Here is a 15372-nt window from a genome sequence, read left to right as displayed (position 1 = left end):
GCGCATGAACCGCGCTGCTTCATCAACTCCTCATACATGCGCCAGATTACTCGTGTACGAGATATCTAGAAATGAGAGGACCGGCCACTCTTGAAGGCGCCGTAGGCTGCCCTATCGTCCGTTCGGGACACCTCAGTACTCGTGGTGGCGTGCGCGTACTCCGTAGGTTCGTCTTCCTTTGCCAATCATGTATAGGTCATGCCAGTATAAGCGATCCGTTTGGATCATAATGTGGTTGAGGAAAATCTGCTTGATTCGTCAAATGAGTCTACCGTCCCCGCTCGAGGCAGTAGAACCGATTGAGCGGCCTCGGTGAGGGATGACGGAAAAAGTAGGCATTGCCCCTCGTCGCCGAGGCCCTTGCACCTCTGCAGATTGGAAGGAGTGAAGGTGCGTCAAAGGTCCTTCACACCGGTATAAAATGGTATACGCAGCTGCACCTCCTGTCTGTCTGGACTTCTTGATGCGCTTCGGTGAAGGGTCACGGCGAAGCTTTCCCAATCGTGACTTGGGACCGGGTTTGGTCGTCCTCCATCTACGGATCCTCTGGAAAAAGCGAGGCGGATAGCGGGGTCTCGACTTGGTACCTCAAGTCTTCGGAAGTTCTCCTCGGACTTGGTGGTTTTGCCTTCCGAATACTCGGGGAGTTTCCCAATGGTAGCTTGATTTGATGCCCTTGGTGGGGACGTACTCATCGTCGGATTCCATTCCCAATCCACCATGGACCTTCCGAAGGCGATTTATCTCCTAGGACCTTCATCCGCGAGTCTCGCAGGCGGGCATTAATCCGGATAGGGGACCTATGCCGTTCGGTATCCTTCTTGTCGTTGATCCGATGACGACAATCGGTGTACACCTTCTTCGGCACATGAGGCTGGTCTGTGGAGCTGGGACCACCAAGCTTTGGAAGGCGCAGGCGTTGCCTTTGCCCTCTATTTCCCTTCCTCTGCGTACCGGGTCTACAAACTTTGGGAAGATTCGGCCTGAGCGCTTTGTGTTTCCTGGCGGTTAGCGATCAGTGTTTTCGTCTACTTTGGGCGAGAGGAGATGTTATGTTCTTGGAGCTTAGCCATTTCCTCGAAGGAGGTCATCGAGCGAAGCTCGCGGCCGTGGTCGAAGCACTAGAGGATTACGAAGGGGTGCTAGGAGTGCGCGAGGGCTTGCTTCACTTGGCATACCGTCACGGTAATCCATCCGATAAGGAACTGTGGTCCCAAGTGGTTCCCATTACGTTTTTAGGAATTGTAGGTTGATTATTATCGTTTTCCCCACAGACGGCGACGGCGTAAGCGGCGCCAAACCGCTTTAGAAAAATGGTTCTGCACTTTCCCGTAACTTAGTTATTTCGTTACCTTGGTATGATATGGCTTCGGTAGTAAGTTATACCTGTAAGATAGCAAATGCTCGGTAAGTCCTAGGTACCGATGTGATACCGGCCGAAGGCTCTCCGATGCTTAAGTAAGTACGATTTAGTAAGTTTGAACTACAGATCAATAGGCAGTATGCCATAAGTTCTGATTGATTACCTCCAAGCTGGGATGGTTGTCCTCTTTTATAGGCCTTGGGAGGTGTGCATTTTGTTTAGAATTTCGATGTGGGACTGTGGACATTGGTTGTGAGACTGCCACGTGTCCCAGATGCCAAGGTTGCCCTAATAGAGCAATCGGTAGACTTGATGCCGAAGGCTCCCATAGCTCCAGCTTGGTCCACTTGTCAAATGTTTATTGGCTGCTCATTTTGGTATAAACAGCACACAAGTTGTGAGAGCAAATAAAGTCTGAAAGATAGTGTATTCATACACATCTTGAAGCATCTTTCATCCTCTAATTACCATTCAATCTTAAACACTTCTTATGTAAGCCATTTCCCACAAGATTTGTAAACAAAAATATCCAACGAGAGAGATATATATATGAAAACCAGGATCTCGCTAACGGTGGGAACAAGGTCGGAGGATGGAAAGAGAGTGATTGGCGAGTGGTGTTGGGTTCATTGCAGGTTGAGAGAAAATCGTATGGGGGCAATTGGGGATAACTTTTTCTTCTCTTTTTTCTGATTTTTTTTTAAAAAATCAATTTAAATTTAACAAAATGTGAAATATGTGGGACCTACAGTGCCACATAGGCAATTAATAGATATATTTGACTGAAACCCTAACTATGGAGCTACATTGTAATAAATTTAAAAGACCAGGGTATCTAATGGTAAAAATAGAAAAGGTAGGGACTAATATGTCTTAAAGATGTAACCACATGGTACTAAAGTGTAATTAACCCTTTTATTTATAGTATGACGAGGTCGAGCGGGGTTGGGCATCAGGCTCAAATGGGCATGCAATGAGCTAGGCTTGGGTTTTAAACCCTTGGGCCAAGTGCTACCTAGCTACCAAAAAATCGAGTTGGGCGATGCTATGATCTCATAGGCTCAGGCCGGCCCAATTCGCCCCAAAGGCCACAAGCCATATAATGATTAACCCTACGAAACACTAATAAATGCGTACATAGTTGCGAAAGCACTTATATATATATATATATATATTAAGAAGAAGAATTCATTCATAAAACCACAGACGTATAAAGAGCGACATAATACAGTGGCCATGTTAAAACCTTCTTAGGACAACCTCATAGGACAAGCCCCAGGTTGGAAAAAGTACTATATATGTCATGGACTAACAGGAGAGTCCAATTCAGGTCACTTTGGACCATTACAATAAAAGAACAAGTCAAAAACAAAAACTAACACAAAGACCTCCAACAAGTACCGCAACTAGAGACCAACACAGTAGACCCACATAAGAGGACCGCAGAAACTCCAAATAGTAAACCCACAGGAAAGGACCGCAGAACATCCCAATTGTCAAAATAAGCCTTCTATGAGCAAAATCATAGTCCTTTGACACCCATACAAAATGTAAGGCATACCATAGCAGAAACCAGGAGAGAACACGGAGGAGGAACACAGAAACAATAATAAAAAGACCCATGAGAAGCACTCCACTTCAACTCAGAACTTGACAAAGAAAACCTCCTATGACCAAGCATAGTTCTTCGTTCAGAGCAGAGTAAAGAAGAGCACCACATCCCAACAACTACCATCAGTGTCGCTGCTACGCTGCCTTCAGAGACAAAACATCGTTTACGGTATCACAACTCTCCTAAGGAGAGACACAATCCAGCATTACTATTGTTGTTGCCACCAAGACAAAGACAACACCAGTCACCTGAAACATTGCAAAAACAACTAAACAAAACAAACAAACAAATAAACCTAGATCCAAATAGATCTAGACTATCCGAGGAGGGGAAGGGGAGGAGAAGAGGGGATAAGAGGAAGGGAAAATATGGGAGAAACATTGAAATGTAGGTAATGATGTTGCAGAAACATTGAATTACAATCTTTTTTTTAATATAAGCGATAAGGGTTTCTCACACACACTACTATGGTGTCATGAGGATTCGAATCTGAGACCAAGTCAAGACCCTTTTTTACTGGGATAGATCCCGTTGGCCACTTAATTAAAACTCGAATAAGTGTATATATATATATATATATATATTTTTATTTTATTTTTGTACGAGTGATTAGTTAAGGGTTTACACAAACATTCATTTGTTTCCTATACTAAAATCAATAACCAAATTAAAGCACTGAAACAAGTACATAATGAAGTTGCATAAACACTTCAGTAAAAACCAGTTGTAGAACACTTTCGTATTCAAGTTGCCTATGCTAAAATCAACAACCAAATTATAAATACTTTTTTTTTCTTTCTCATATACACTTACACTAAAATTTCTTTGAGCTATACAATAATATGATATTTCTTTGGGCTTTGAGCTTTAACACATTCTTGAGAAATTTCTTTTGTGGACTAGGGTGGTTACAGGCCCAGCCAAAAGGAGATTTGTAGATTAAAATTAATATGACAATGAACGAAAATAATTTAAATTACAATTGTAATTTTAAGTGGGGATTTTTGTAGAAATGTCACCTGAATTTGTACTTCAATTTTAATTTGTCACATTTAAAAAAAAAAAAAAAAAAAGAAATGTCACCTTAATTTTTCAAAATCCATGATTTATCATCTGACTTTAACACCATCCATTTTCAAGGGTATTTTAGTCTTTCCATTTTTAAAGGTATTTTAAAAATGGAAAAATCATTATAAAAAAATTGTATTAAAAAAAATCTCACATCCCCCATCCAATGTGCGCCATTGGTGGCTCCAACCAATCCTGCCCACCTTACTCCTTCCTCCATTCTCGCTTTCCTCTTTCCCTTCCTCATTCTCTCTCTACCATGGAAGAGCTACCCTCCACACACAAATTCCCTCAGGCCACAATAGAGAGGGAGAGAGAGAGAGGTTTTAGGTGGGGCGGTGGGTTGTTTGGGTGGGGGAGAAAGGGAGAGAGAGATCTATTTTTTATTTGTTTGTTTTCCTTGAAAATTGAAAAATTAAAATACCCTTAAAAATAGATGAAAAATTGGATGATGTTAAAATAAGATGACAAATCATGGATTTTAAAAAATTAAGGTGATATTTCTCTTAAATTTTTCTTTGAGGTGACAAATTAAAATTGAAGGATAAGTTCAGATGACATTTCTACAAAAATCCCTTCTAAGCGAATGGTCTCCGAGTTCTTAGTCTATCTTTCCTAGCAATTAAATGCGAAACATTCTGACCACTTAACCATGCTTATCTTGATCAATATCTTAATAGTAAAGACAATGTTCAATTATCTGCTTAACAAAAAAGTGGAAGACCTTCATCCTCTTGCTTCTATGTTGTGGGGATGCCAAGACTATATAAACAAAAACTGGGTTTGTTCCATTCATCATGTATATCGTGAGTGCAACATGGTAGTGGATAAATTAGCTGAATTGGGTTCATGCCTTGAGTTGGGTCTGTCAACCTTCCTTAACCCTCTTAATAGTATTATGTCTTTTCTTAGTGAAGATTTACTTGGAGTCTATAGGCCTCGAGCCATTGTTTAATTTCTTTGTTGGCCGTTAGCCCCATTTCTTTACCAAAAAATAATGTTCAATTGTAAACGGAATTTTACATTCAATATACTTTTGTAAAATTGATATGAGTATTAAAATTAATTCAATACTTACTCATGATATAACGGGCAATGAACATAAATAACTGTAGACATATTTTATAAGAAGAAGTATAGCATTGATAGAAATCGTTTGTCACAATAGATAAAGAACATAAAAATCTTAAAACAATTAATTAATATTATTAAATCGTCAGAATAATAAAATATAATTAATTTAGAAACCGCAAAATTAGTATAAACCATAAATGTGGAATGAAGTTTATTTATTTATTTAATCACCCCTGATTTCCACTTCTATACGCTTCTGTGTAGTCCTTCATTTTTATACAATGGTTGGGATTTTATTTTCTATATACTAACCACAATCTCAATCCTATTGCAATATCATCCATCAGTCTGAGGTGCTTAACCATGAGCAAACTACTTGTAAGCTTTTTGATAGTTTGCAATGTAGCTTTGTCAAATAGTATTTGGTATGGCCAAACAACTTTTAATGTGCTTCAATTTGAAGCTATTGGAGACGGCCAAACTGATGATTCTGAAGTAAGTTTCTCAATTTTTAGAGTGTGTATTTTCGTTTCTTTTGTTATCAATAACAAGAAGGAAGAATTCGAACTTGAGAATTCGTCTGATACTATTGAAAAGAGAAATATCACTAAATTAATACTTAGTTGATGTTTGCGATACGTGCAAAGGCTTTCTTGAAAGCATGGGAAGCTTTATGTGGAGCAACTGAAGCTAATTATACAGGGACACCAACACTTATAGTACCAGCTGAGAAAACATTCCTTTTGCAACCTATGAAATTCTCGGGTCCTTGCAAATCCAACTCTGTCCATGTTCAGGTAAGAAAGCAAGCACACACCAATTTTATAATAAATGGAGGACTTCAAATTTTAACAATTGATTTAACCAAAACTTGGAATCAATGAGGGACATTTTTTTTTCTTTCATTTTTTCATTTTCTGGTGCTTAATCATGTTTTAGGCTGACATAATTGAGGTGGGTGGATGACAGGTTTTGGGGAAAATTGTAGCACCCAACACTCTACATGCATGGAAAGAGTGTGAAGAATTCTGGATAACTTTTTCAGAGGTCACCAATCTCACCATCAATGGAACTGGAGAAATTGATGGGAATGGTAAACCTTGGTGGAGCAAAGCTAGGCAACTTCACCATGTTGTAAACAATGTAAATTTATGAACACTAACATTCTAATTTCTTTGCTTGTTCTACATTTTCTTGGTTAATTAATTTGAGTTGGCGAAGTCTAACATGAGAGAATTTTCGCTCACTTCTAGGGGTACAAGGTGAATTGCCACCGACGTCCCAAGGTGAGCTCTACATAGTTTTGCACTTATGAATATTTTCGCACGTATTTCTTGGGGAATGTTCCCTTGTCATATTATGAATTTGAACCATTAATATAGTTGATTCTTATCTAAACATGTGATTCTGATTCAAAGTATGACAACATATGCATATAACTTATAAGTACGACAAAATCTATTTCAACTTTTATCTAATGACAGAAAACTTAATACCAATTCCCAAAATAATATTGGTAACAAATTATCAGACTCTGGAAAATTGTTGCAGGCTATACACTTCTACAAATGTGATTATCTTCAACTAAGGGGACTTAAACATCTTGACAGTCCAAAAGCACATATTACTATAAACAATTGCAACAATGTTAGTGTCTCCAACCTTCATATTATTGCACCTGAAGACAGCCCCAACACAGATGGAATTGACATCTCCATGTCAACCTTTGTCAATATCCATAACTCCACAATTGGAACTGGTAATATCAATGCATCAAATCTTATATCTCTTTCACTCATTAGCAATATTATTATCGTCAACTAATTATTATGTAATTGCATAATGATAAAATAATAATTGTTATTATTATTTGTCGGATTTGTTTTACATTTAGGTGATGATTGTATTGCTCTTAATAATGGCTCATCACATATCAATATCACCAGCATTGTCTGCGGACCAGGTCATGGAATTAGGTTAGTACATATTTGTATTGCTATATGTTTTTACAAATAATGCATGCTAAATGCAAGGGGTTTGTAACTCAAGTAATTCAAAGTATTTATTCATGTATCCGAGGTTCTAAGTTCGGTTCCTCCTCCTCTAATTTCGCTGTATATCAACCACAAACAAACAAATGCATGCTAAATTTCTAATTCCTCCATATATAGTGTGGGAAGCTTAGGTGAAGATGGAGCCTATGAGACAGTAGAAGAGGTTCATGTACGAAACTGTACTTTCAATGGTACAAAGAATGGAGCTAGAATTAAGACATGGCAGGTAATGAACATTAAACCCAATACAGTTCATGAGCGCTGATCCTTTTTTTTTTCCTGATGTTGTGCTTATGTCCAAAGCAACGTCGTTTCATGATTTTCTTTAAATTTGAACCCTAAATCATTATAAATCCTGAAACGCCGTGGTATTGAAGTTGAACACAAGCACAATGTGTCTTGAACTAGTCCAAGTTCCCATATAATAAAAACAATCATGTTTTGTTTTTTTTTTTCAGGGTGGTTCTGGATATGTCAAAGGGATATCATTTGAGAATATCACACTAATAGGAGCTAAAAACCCTATTATCATCGACCAATATTACTGTGATAAAAATGGACACAACTGCAAACCTTCAGTGAGTTTTCTCCTCTACTTTTTATTGTAAGGGTCTTCAGAATGAACACTTAATTAACCCAGATTTAGTTAACTTAATTCTAATGCCAATGGGGTCTAGTCCAGTGGAAAATTGTCTTAACTTGCAGACTAGAAGTCCCAGGTTCGAATTCCCATGGCATCATAGTTGTGTGTGCAAGTAGTTTAGACTATCGCTTGTACTAAAAAAATTCTAATGAAAAACATGGGTTGTGATTTCTTTCTTTTTTTGGAAAATTGACAGGCTTTGGCAGTAAATGTAAGTAATGTGATTTACAGAGGGTTTCAAGGAACTTATGCAAATGAGGAGGAAGCGATTATATTTGATTGCTCCAACACTCCAGGTTGTCAAAACGTAACCATGAACCAAATCAACATCACCTCCACACTTGATCCTGGAAAGAACATTTCTGCCGCTTGCAAGAATGTAAATGGAACTTTTGACCCTGCTGTCCCTTGCTCACCATGGGCCTATCTGCACCCTTGATTTTGATTTGTTTAATTTTAAAAGAAATAGTTCCTTTGGTTTTTTAGTGTTTTAAATTTTGAAGAAATACTAAACAAGTGTTTTTTTTCCTTCAAAGGTTAGCTTTAGAATAATTTTCAAATGATGTTGGGTGTGGTAAGTAAATGTAGGTCGGTATAAAAAAGCAACAAATTTGATGAGTTTTCAAATATAGTTTATGGGTGTTGTGAGTAATGCATATTCTGATTACATTTTTTGGGTGCTTCTTGACTTTTTGTGTTTGTGGAGTCCAAATAGTTTCTTTACCATTGTGGGCTGATATTTTCCTCTTTATGTGATTGAGTTTGCACTCTTGATGAGTTGATTCTCATCTCTTTTACACATGAAGCGTGAGGTGTGTTAAGAGAGAAAGAGCTAAGGAACAAAGAGTGAGTCTGTTAAAGGCATCTGAAAACCATTGCAATTTCTCAACTGGGAAGGTTTGACCAATTTTTTTTTTCTTCTTCTCCTTTTTATTATAAATGATTTGTTTTTTAATACAAGCAAAATTGGGAAAGTGGGGAATAGAACCTACGGCATCGGGTGCAGGGGATATCTATTATTTATGAGTTGTTTGTGTTGTTCAAATGAATAGATAGGCCATGAAAGTAGCTGAGAGACAAGGATGAGACTGAATTGCAACTCCATTTATTACTCACCTTATCAACCAAATATATGGCCATGCATTCATTTACAGCTTAGGATGCAAAAAGAAGTGAGTAGTAGCAGCGGCATGTACTAATATTTGCATTGAGTATTATAAATCCCCAGCTAACTGTATATATGTGTCAATTCAAATCCACATGAAACTCATTAATTTATACCAACAATGACTTTGATGAAAATATATGCCAATTTTTAACATATTTACAATCACAATGAACTTCTTTCCAACCCACTCATCCCCATCCAAACCCATACAACAAACCAGTTACATACATCCCAATTCATCAAGACATGAACACTTTTGGCCCATATCCTATAGACCCACAAAAGGGTGTAAAAAAGATGAAACAGAGGAACAATACAGAACAAAGAATTACAAAAAACACAACAAAAAATGAAAGATTCTTTCCTTAATTTGCATCTTCCCACAAGTACTTTTAAGTTAATCTTCCGAGTCATCTAATCACTTTTTTCTCATCAAATGATCCATCCTTGATCAAGTTCAAACTTAGACTATTGAACCGCTCTCGTGAGTACTGCCTTGAAGCCTTCCTCCAATCTGTGCCGGCCTTCATCATTGCAGCAAACTCCTCGTAACTTATTCGTCCATCCTGCAATCATGGATGGGCATTGAGTGTGAACTCTAAGCAAGCATAAAAAATGAAATTTTTTTTTTGACACAGATCATGGAGGACTGGCATGATTTTAGAGTATCATGCATGGCAAGAAAAATTCCTGTTTTTGGCTCAGACTAACAACACGAAGATACAATTTGAAAAGGAAAATGATATGAATCATTTATAGTTTTAATTAACATGAGATTTTACCAACCTTGTCTGTATCCACGTCATGAATAATGGCATTAATAACATCTTCAAAGTTGTCATCAACTTCAGTAGCCAAGGCTTCTCGCAGCTCCTCAATCTCAATATACTCACTTTGGTTTCGATCAAAGAATTGAAATGCTTTGCGAAGGTGCACCTCATCATTGCCCATCTTTCTTAGGTGAACAGAAATGGCTACAAATTCTCCATAGTCCAGACATCCATCATTATCAACATCACCCTGTTAAAGAAAAAGCACAACCTCTGATTACTATGTGTAATACACAGAATTTTACAATTATGTAATTCAGAAAATAATCCAAGCATTCTTCTGACTTGAATGTACATAGAGATGATACGTTCTGTCATGTCAAAACAATCACTTTTATTCCCCCTTCACCTAAAGTTCATAACTGATTAAAGGTCACTTCTGCAAATTCCTTTTTGCTTAGATATATCAAGAATGTAGGTCGACACTGAAGACCAGCCTAAGAGGAATTTGGCCACTTAAAAGAAGAGTTTTGATTTAACTTCTTTTTGTTTCCATTAAATAAAATTGAGGGCTAGGCATTAGGGGGTTAGAGGACGTGGAAGAAGTTATTCATCCAATGTGATTTCCTTCTAAATGTTAGAAGTATGTATGAACAAAATAGTTCATAGCAAGCATGCCTGGAGATAAATTAATGCTAGCATTATGCCATTTTCTATTTCCTCTCACAAATTTCAAAGCCCATTTGAAAGTGACCTTAAGGGCAATAAATTAGGGGCATTACTTCATAAGTCTAAATGCCTTCAGATTTTCTAACCACCCCCCTTTTCGTCAACACCCCATCCCCGCTAAATTTTTAAAAAAAACAAATTATGGCTTTTTGCCATCCCCTCACTTTTTTCTGGCCCCTGGACATTTACAGTTGTAACTGTAATTGTATCACAGTTACACCCTCAAGGTTGCATTTTTACTTCTCGATCATCGCTTAAGACTTTGGAGTTCAATTCTTAATTTTTAGGCGCAGCCCAAATCCAGGAACTAAACCTTAGACCTTAGGCTCTAAAATTGGCCTAAAGTAATCTATATCTCAAATTCTAAACTCTAAGCCTCCCTAACTATATAAACCATACACTTATTCAGGATAGTACTTACAGCTTCCATCATAATTTGAAGATCTCCATCAGGAATCTGATGGCCAAGTTTATGCAACCCAACTCTAAGCTCATCAATGTTAATCTTGCCCTTGTTGGTAGTATCCATGAGCTTAAATCCCTCCTTTATGCCAGCAACTTCCTCCATTGACAAATGCTCAGCTATAACCTGTTAATTTAAAATTCCAAAAGATTCAAAAAGACGTGGAAAATAAAAACATTAGTAACAGAGGACTCATTCATATCACAGTAGAACATCCAAAGAAGATGAACAGGGTTTGACATATTATCAAACAGAAATATTTGGGGCATTACCTTCAGTGCTCTCTTCTTGAGCTTGTTCATTACAGTGAATTGCTTGAGCCTCGCCCGCACAGTTTCACCTAAAGAAACATTTGGAGCTTTCTTTGCATTTAGTAACCAAGGATGATCTGCAAGAACAAGATGTATGTTTATTATATTATGATTCAGAAGTTTTTAAACTCATGAGCAAATCCTTCTAGCAACAAAAGTTTCATTTATACTAAACAATAATGATTGTCATTCACAGAACGGAACATTACCTAGAACTTCCTGAGCTGTAAGCCTCTGCTTTGGGTCAGGATTAAGCATCTTCTTCACAAGGTCTTTTGCATTATCAGAAACCTTAGGCCAGGGGTCTCTCTTAAAATCTACAACAGACCGTATAATTGCTTGTGCAACTCCCTGTTCAGTTTCTGCACAGCAAGATAATAGATTTGAAGTCAGAAATTATCGAGATTATAACGCTAGGAAAGCCAGCAAGCAAATTAGAATTCATAGGAGCAAAGAGAAATTAGAAAAGTGGGAACTTCATTCCATGGTCTTTATTCTACTTGAATGCACATAGAAATGCATTTGCAGTAACTATAATTTGGTGGCTGCCACTTATGCTACTAAGTAAATTCCTAACCTACAACACATAAGCTTGTATTTTGATAACAGCAATGCCAAATTCTGTTTCTATTCGTTATCAGGTGATGAAAATTAACGTATTTGGATAATATATTGGCAAACCATGGTCCATGCGTCGACAGGGTAAGCGCACAGATAGAGTATACGTGGTGAATGTGAAGTTTAATATAGTGTTCCCCTCTTAATTTTTTCAGTGAGAATATAGGCAGATGCAGCTTGCACGGCTACTAGAGTGAGTGGAAGTCTTAAGTTGCAAATACCACCGAAAATTACACGTACTTACTTTTTCTGAACATGCTTAAGTCCAAAAAGTATTCATAGCTGTACATGTCCAACATACAAGTATGGATGTATGACCATTGTGTATATGTAGACACTTTGGCATGACCATATAAGGTACTTAACATGCATAAAGGTAATTACTGTCCATCAGGAGTTGTAACTCCACTAAGGAAAAAATATAAAACCCACACCTGCACACACACACACACACAAACCTGCCCAAAAAGGTGGAACACCACAGAGTAAGATGTAAAGTATAACTCCAGCGCTCCACACATCTACTTCAGGACCATAATTGCGCCTTAGCACCTCAGGGGCCATGTAATATGGACTTCCAACAATTTCATTAAATTTTTCACCTGGTAATGTACATGAAAAGATGACACATTGGTTAAACTAAACAAAACAAGAAAACCAAATGTGATAGTTTCGAGAAGACTTTACCTGGTTTAAAGAACACTGACAACCCAAAGTCGATTGCCTTTAAAGCAGCTGTTTCCTTCTTGTTTGCAAATAAAAAGTTTTCGGGTTTGAGATCCCGATGCATCACACCATGCTTGTGGCACATCTGCAACAGAATTAAACACATTAACTCATGCCAACGCATGTAAAACTATTAAAAGGTGGATTCCTCAAAGAATAAATCTTGTGAAGGAGAATCTGTTCTATACATAACAAGGAAAAAGAATCAATTCACCAAATTCCAGCATTTACAATCTGACCATCGAAAGCTGGATTAACTGACAGACAAAGAATATGCTCATCAAAGAATTAAACAACCCAACTTACCCAAAAGAATTTTATCAACTACTTCTTTCTAAGTACTTCCAGGTAATCAACTGACTATTTTCTATCTATTCAACAAAGATCTTAATTTACAAAAAGCAGAATTAGTTCTAAATTTAACCATAGTCTAGCACTTCCAAAACCAAATAGTTCTTTTAAATAAAATCAATCCCCCGCTACATAAATTCAACAACAAAAACTCAAAAGAAGATCCAATCACCAATCGAACAGCATCACTCCAAACCACCCAAATTCTCACCTGAACAACTTCCACAATAGTCTTCGTGACGGCGGCAGCAGCACGCTCTGTGTAGTGGCCTCTGGAAACGATTCGATCGAACAACTCACCACCCTCACAGAGCTCCATGACAAGATGGACAGCATGGTCATCCTCATATGTGTCTTTCAAGCTCACTATGTTGGGGTGCTTAGGCAAATGCTTCATGATCTCAACTTCTCTCCTTACATCCTCGATATCCACGGCTGTCCTCAGCTTATTCTTCGAAATCGATTTACAAGCAAATTTCTCGTTGGTGGCCTTATCGGTGCAAAGATATGTAATTCCAAACTCTCCTCGGCCGAGCTCGCGACCCAGTTCGTATGTTTGCTCGATTTCAACGCCAGTTGGGTCTTTCAGCACAGAGAGCTTGATGCCTCCATTGCCCTGGTTCCCGGGGTAGTCTATTGCAAATGGGTTCTTCCTGTTCTTCTTGTCTTTCAACGGTGAACCCGTTTGAGGGGTCACACAACAATTACCCATCTATGAAAAAAAGGCTTTGTGTGCCAAAATGGTTTCCGAATTTGAACACAGTTCCGGAACGAATCGAACTCTGAGCTCTTTGGATAAAAATAGTAGATGGTTTTTTGTGTTTGAGATCCAAATTGCTCTGCAGCCCAATTGTAATGAGAATTTTCAGATATACGGATGGGAATTTGTAGGAAGTATTTTTTGGATGAAATGGAAGATGACCAGAATTTGATATGAGGGAGGTGATTTAAGGAAATGAAGAGAGAGGGTTTTGGGTTTGGAATTGGAGAAGAGGCTGAGAAGGAGAATTTAGCGTGTGAAAACCACCATTTGATGAAAGAGAGAGAGAAAGACAGAGTACGGCTTTCGCAGAGACTTCCGCATAGACTTCCCTCCTACCCGCTCTTTCTCTCTCTAGACTCCCTCTACCTCTCTTCAGACACAGTTGGATAGACAGATGGAAATTTAGAGAGAGAGTCCAGATTCGAGAAGGGGAGAGCTTTGTTGTTTCCGAAAATATTCAAAACAAAATTTAATTATCTCTATTTTTTAAGGTGCATAAACTATGCCCTCGATCTAGGCTCAAAATTACAAATGACATCTAATTTTGTTTACCATGTCTTTTCTCTTTGTATTGACAATAGTACCCCCGTTGCCATCTCTTATATTTTGATATAATTTGTTGTATATAAAGAAAAAGAAAACAAACTATTTATTGGTGAAGAATAATAACATCATTTTCAGGTAGGATCAATATACATGAATTCCAAATGAGGTTTTGTTTGTTCTAAAAAAACAGTACATCAAAATTAGAGTTGGGCATTTCAAACCGTAAACCTGTCAAACCGATCAAATCAAACTGAACTGTTTGGTTAGGTACTATTTTCTTTTTATTTATTTATAATTTTCATTGATAAATGAAATTGAGCTGGTCGGCTCAGTCTGGTTTACAAGTAGGAAATTTTTGTCAATTCAACTTAATCGTACTGATTGATATAAATTTTAAATATTTATAAAAGTTGGAGTCAAGGGGGTGTGTACTGGTTCAAAATCAATATAATTTAGTTAATCCACATTCGATCCAATATAAATTGAATTGTGATTTTTCTAATCCAATACGATTGGATCATTGATTTAAATCCAATCTAATCAAATTGATATTGGATTGAATGATTGATTTTTGTAATGAAAAAAGACAAAAATGAAATATGAAACATTTATCGTTAGGTTTAATATAATTAAACATATTAATAGACCTAAATGTAAAATATAAATGAAATGCTACCCAAAAAATATATATATATATTTTAATTGTATAGTACATTTAGCATAACTCCATCAAATGACTTATAATGTTCATAACCTTTTCAATTAAAAATACCTACATGAGCAAAATAAGCATGTAACTAACTATGTTGGATTTGATTTGATTTGATTGAATATTTTCACAAGCAAATTCGTCATTCGATCCAATCATGTCAGTTTTGTGAAACTAAGGATTCGATACAATCCACCAAATCATTAAAACTTATTAAAATTGGATTGAATTGGACCAATCGTTTTGAGCGGATTGGATTGGATCTTGCACACCCCTAACTAGTTGTGTTATAATTGTAAAATTAGTATATTTAAGGGGTTTCCATCCCAACAAAAGTTTTTTTCTTCATCTTCTTATCTTTTTATTTAAAACCTTCTGTCACACTCGGATCTTCTTCTCTTCTC

The 15372-nt window shown here is 37.2% G+C and overlaps 2 protein-coding genes across 2 annotated transcripts; one reads left to right on the top strand and one right to left on the bottom strand.

Moving 5' to 3' along the window:
• The first annotated feature begins 835 nt into the window (after positions 1–835).
• Positions 836–8253, top strand: LOC103339472 (putative polygalacturonase At3g15720). The gene is made up of 9 exons (XM_089043296.1): positions 836–1007; positions 5524–5612; positions 5765–5914; positions 6087–6251; positions 6669–6876; positions 7012–7093; positions 7289–7397; positions 7630–7749; positions 8011–8253. Exons 1-9 carry the CDS (start codon positions 836–838, stop codon positions 8251–8253), a joined length of 1338 nt encoding a protein of 445 aa, XP_088899422.1.
• Positions 8254–9088: 835 nt separating this feature from the next.
• Positions 9089–14130, bottom strand: LOC103339471 (calcium-dependent protein kinase 8-like). The gene is made up of 8 exons (XM_089042980.1): positions 13162–14130; positions 12561–12684; positions 12332–12475; positions 11465–11617; positions 11217–11332; positions 10903–11070; positions 9769–10002; positions 9089–9548 (listed from the first exon to the last, which is right to left on the bottom strand). The coding sequence occupies exons 1-8, from the start codon at positions 13660–13662 to the stop codon at positions 9393–9395; spliced, it is 1596 nt and encodes a 531-aa protein (XP_088899106.1). The 5' UTR covers positions 13663–14130; the 3' UTR covers positions 9089–9392.
• Between the last annotated feature and the right edge of the window lie 1242 nt (positions 14131–15372).

This window comes from Prunus mume, linkage group LG8 (assembly GCF_029339155.1).
Source record: "Prunus mume cultivar Tortuosa linkage group LG8, ASM2933915v1, whole genome shotgun sequence".
Classification (NCBI taxonomy): Eukaryota; Viridiplantae; Streptophyta; class Magnoliopsida; order Rosales; family Rosaceae; genus Prunus; species Prunus mume.
Note: the sequence above shows the minus strand (reverse complement) of the source record. Positions and strands in the feature narration are given on the sequence as shown.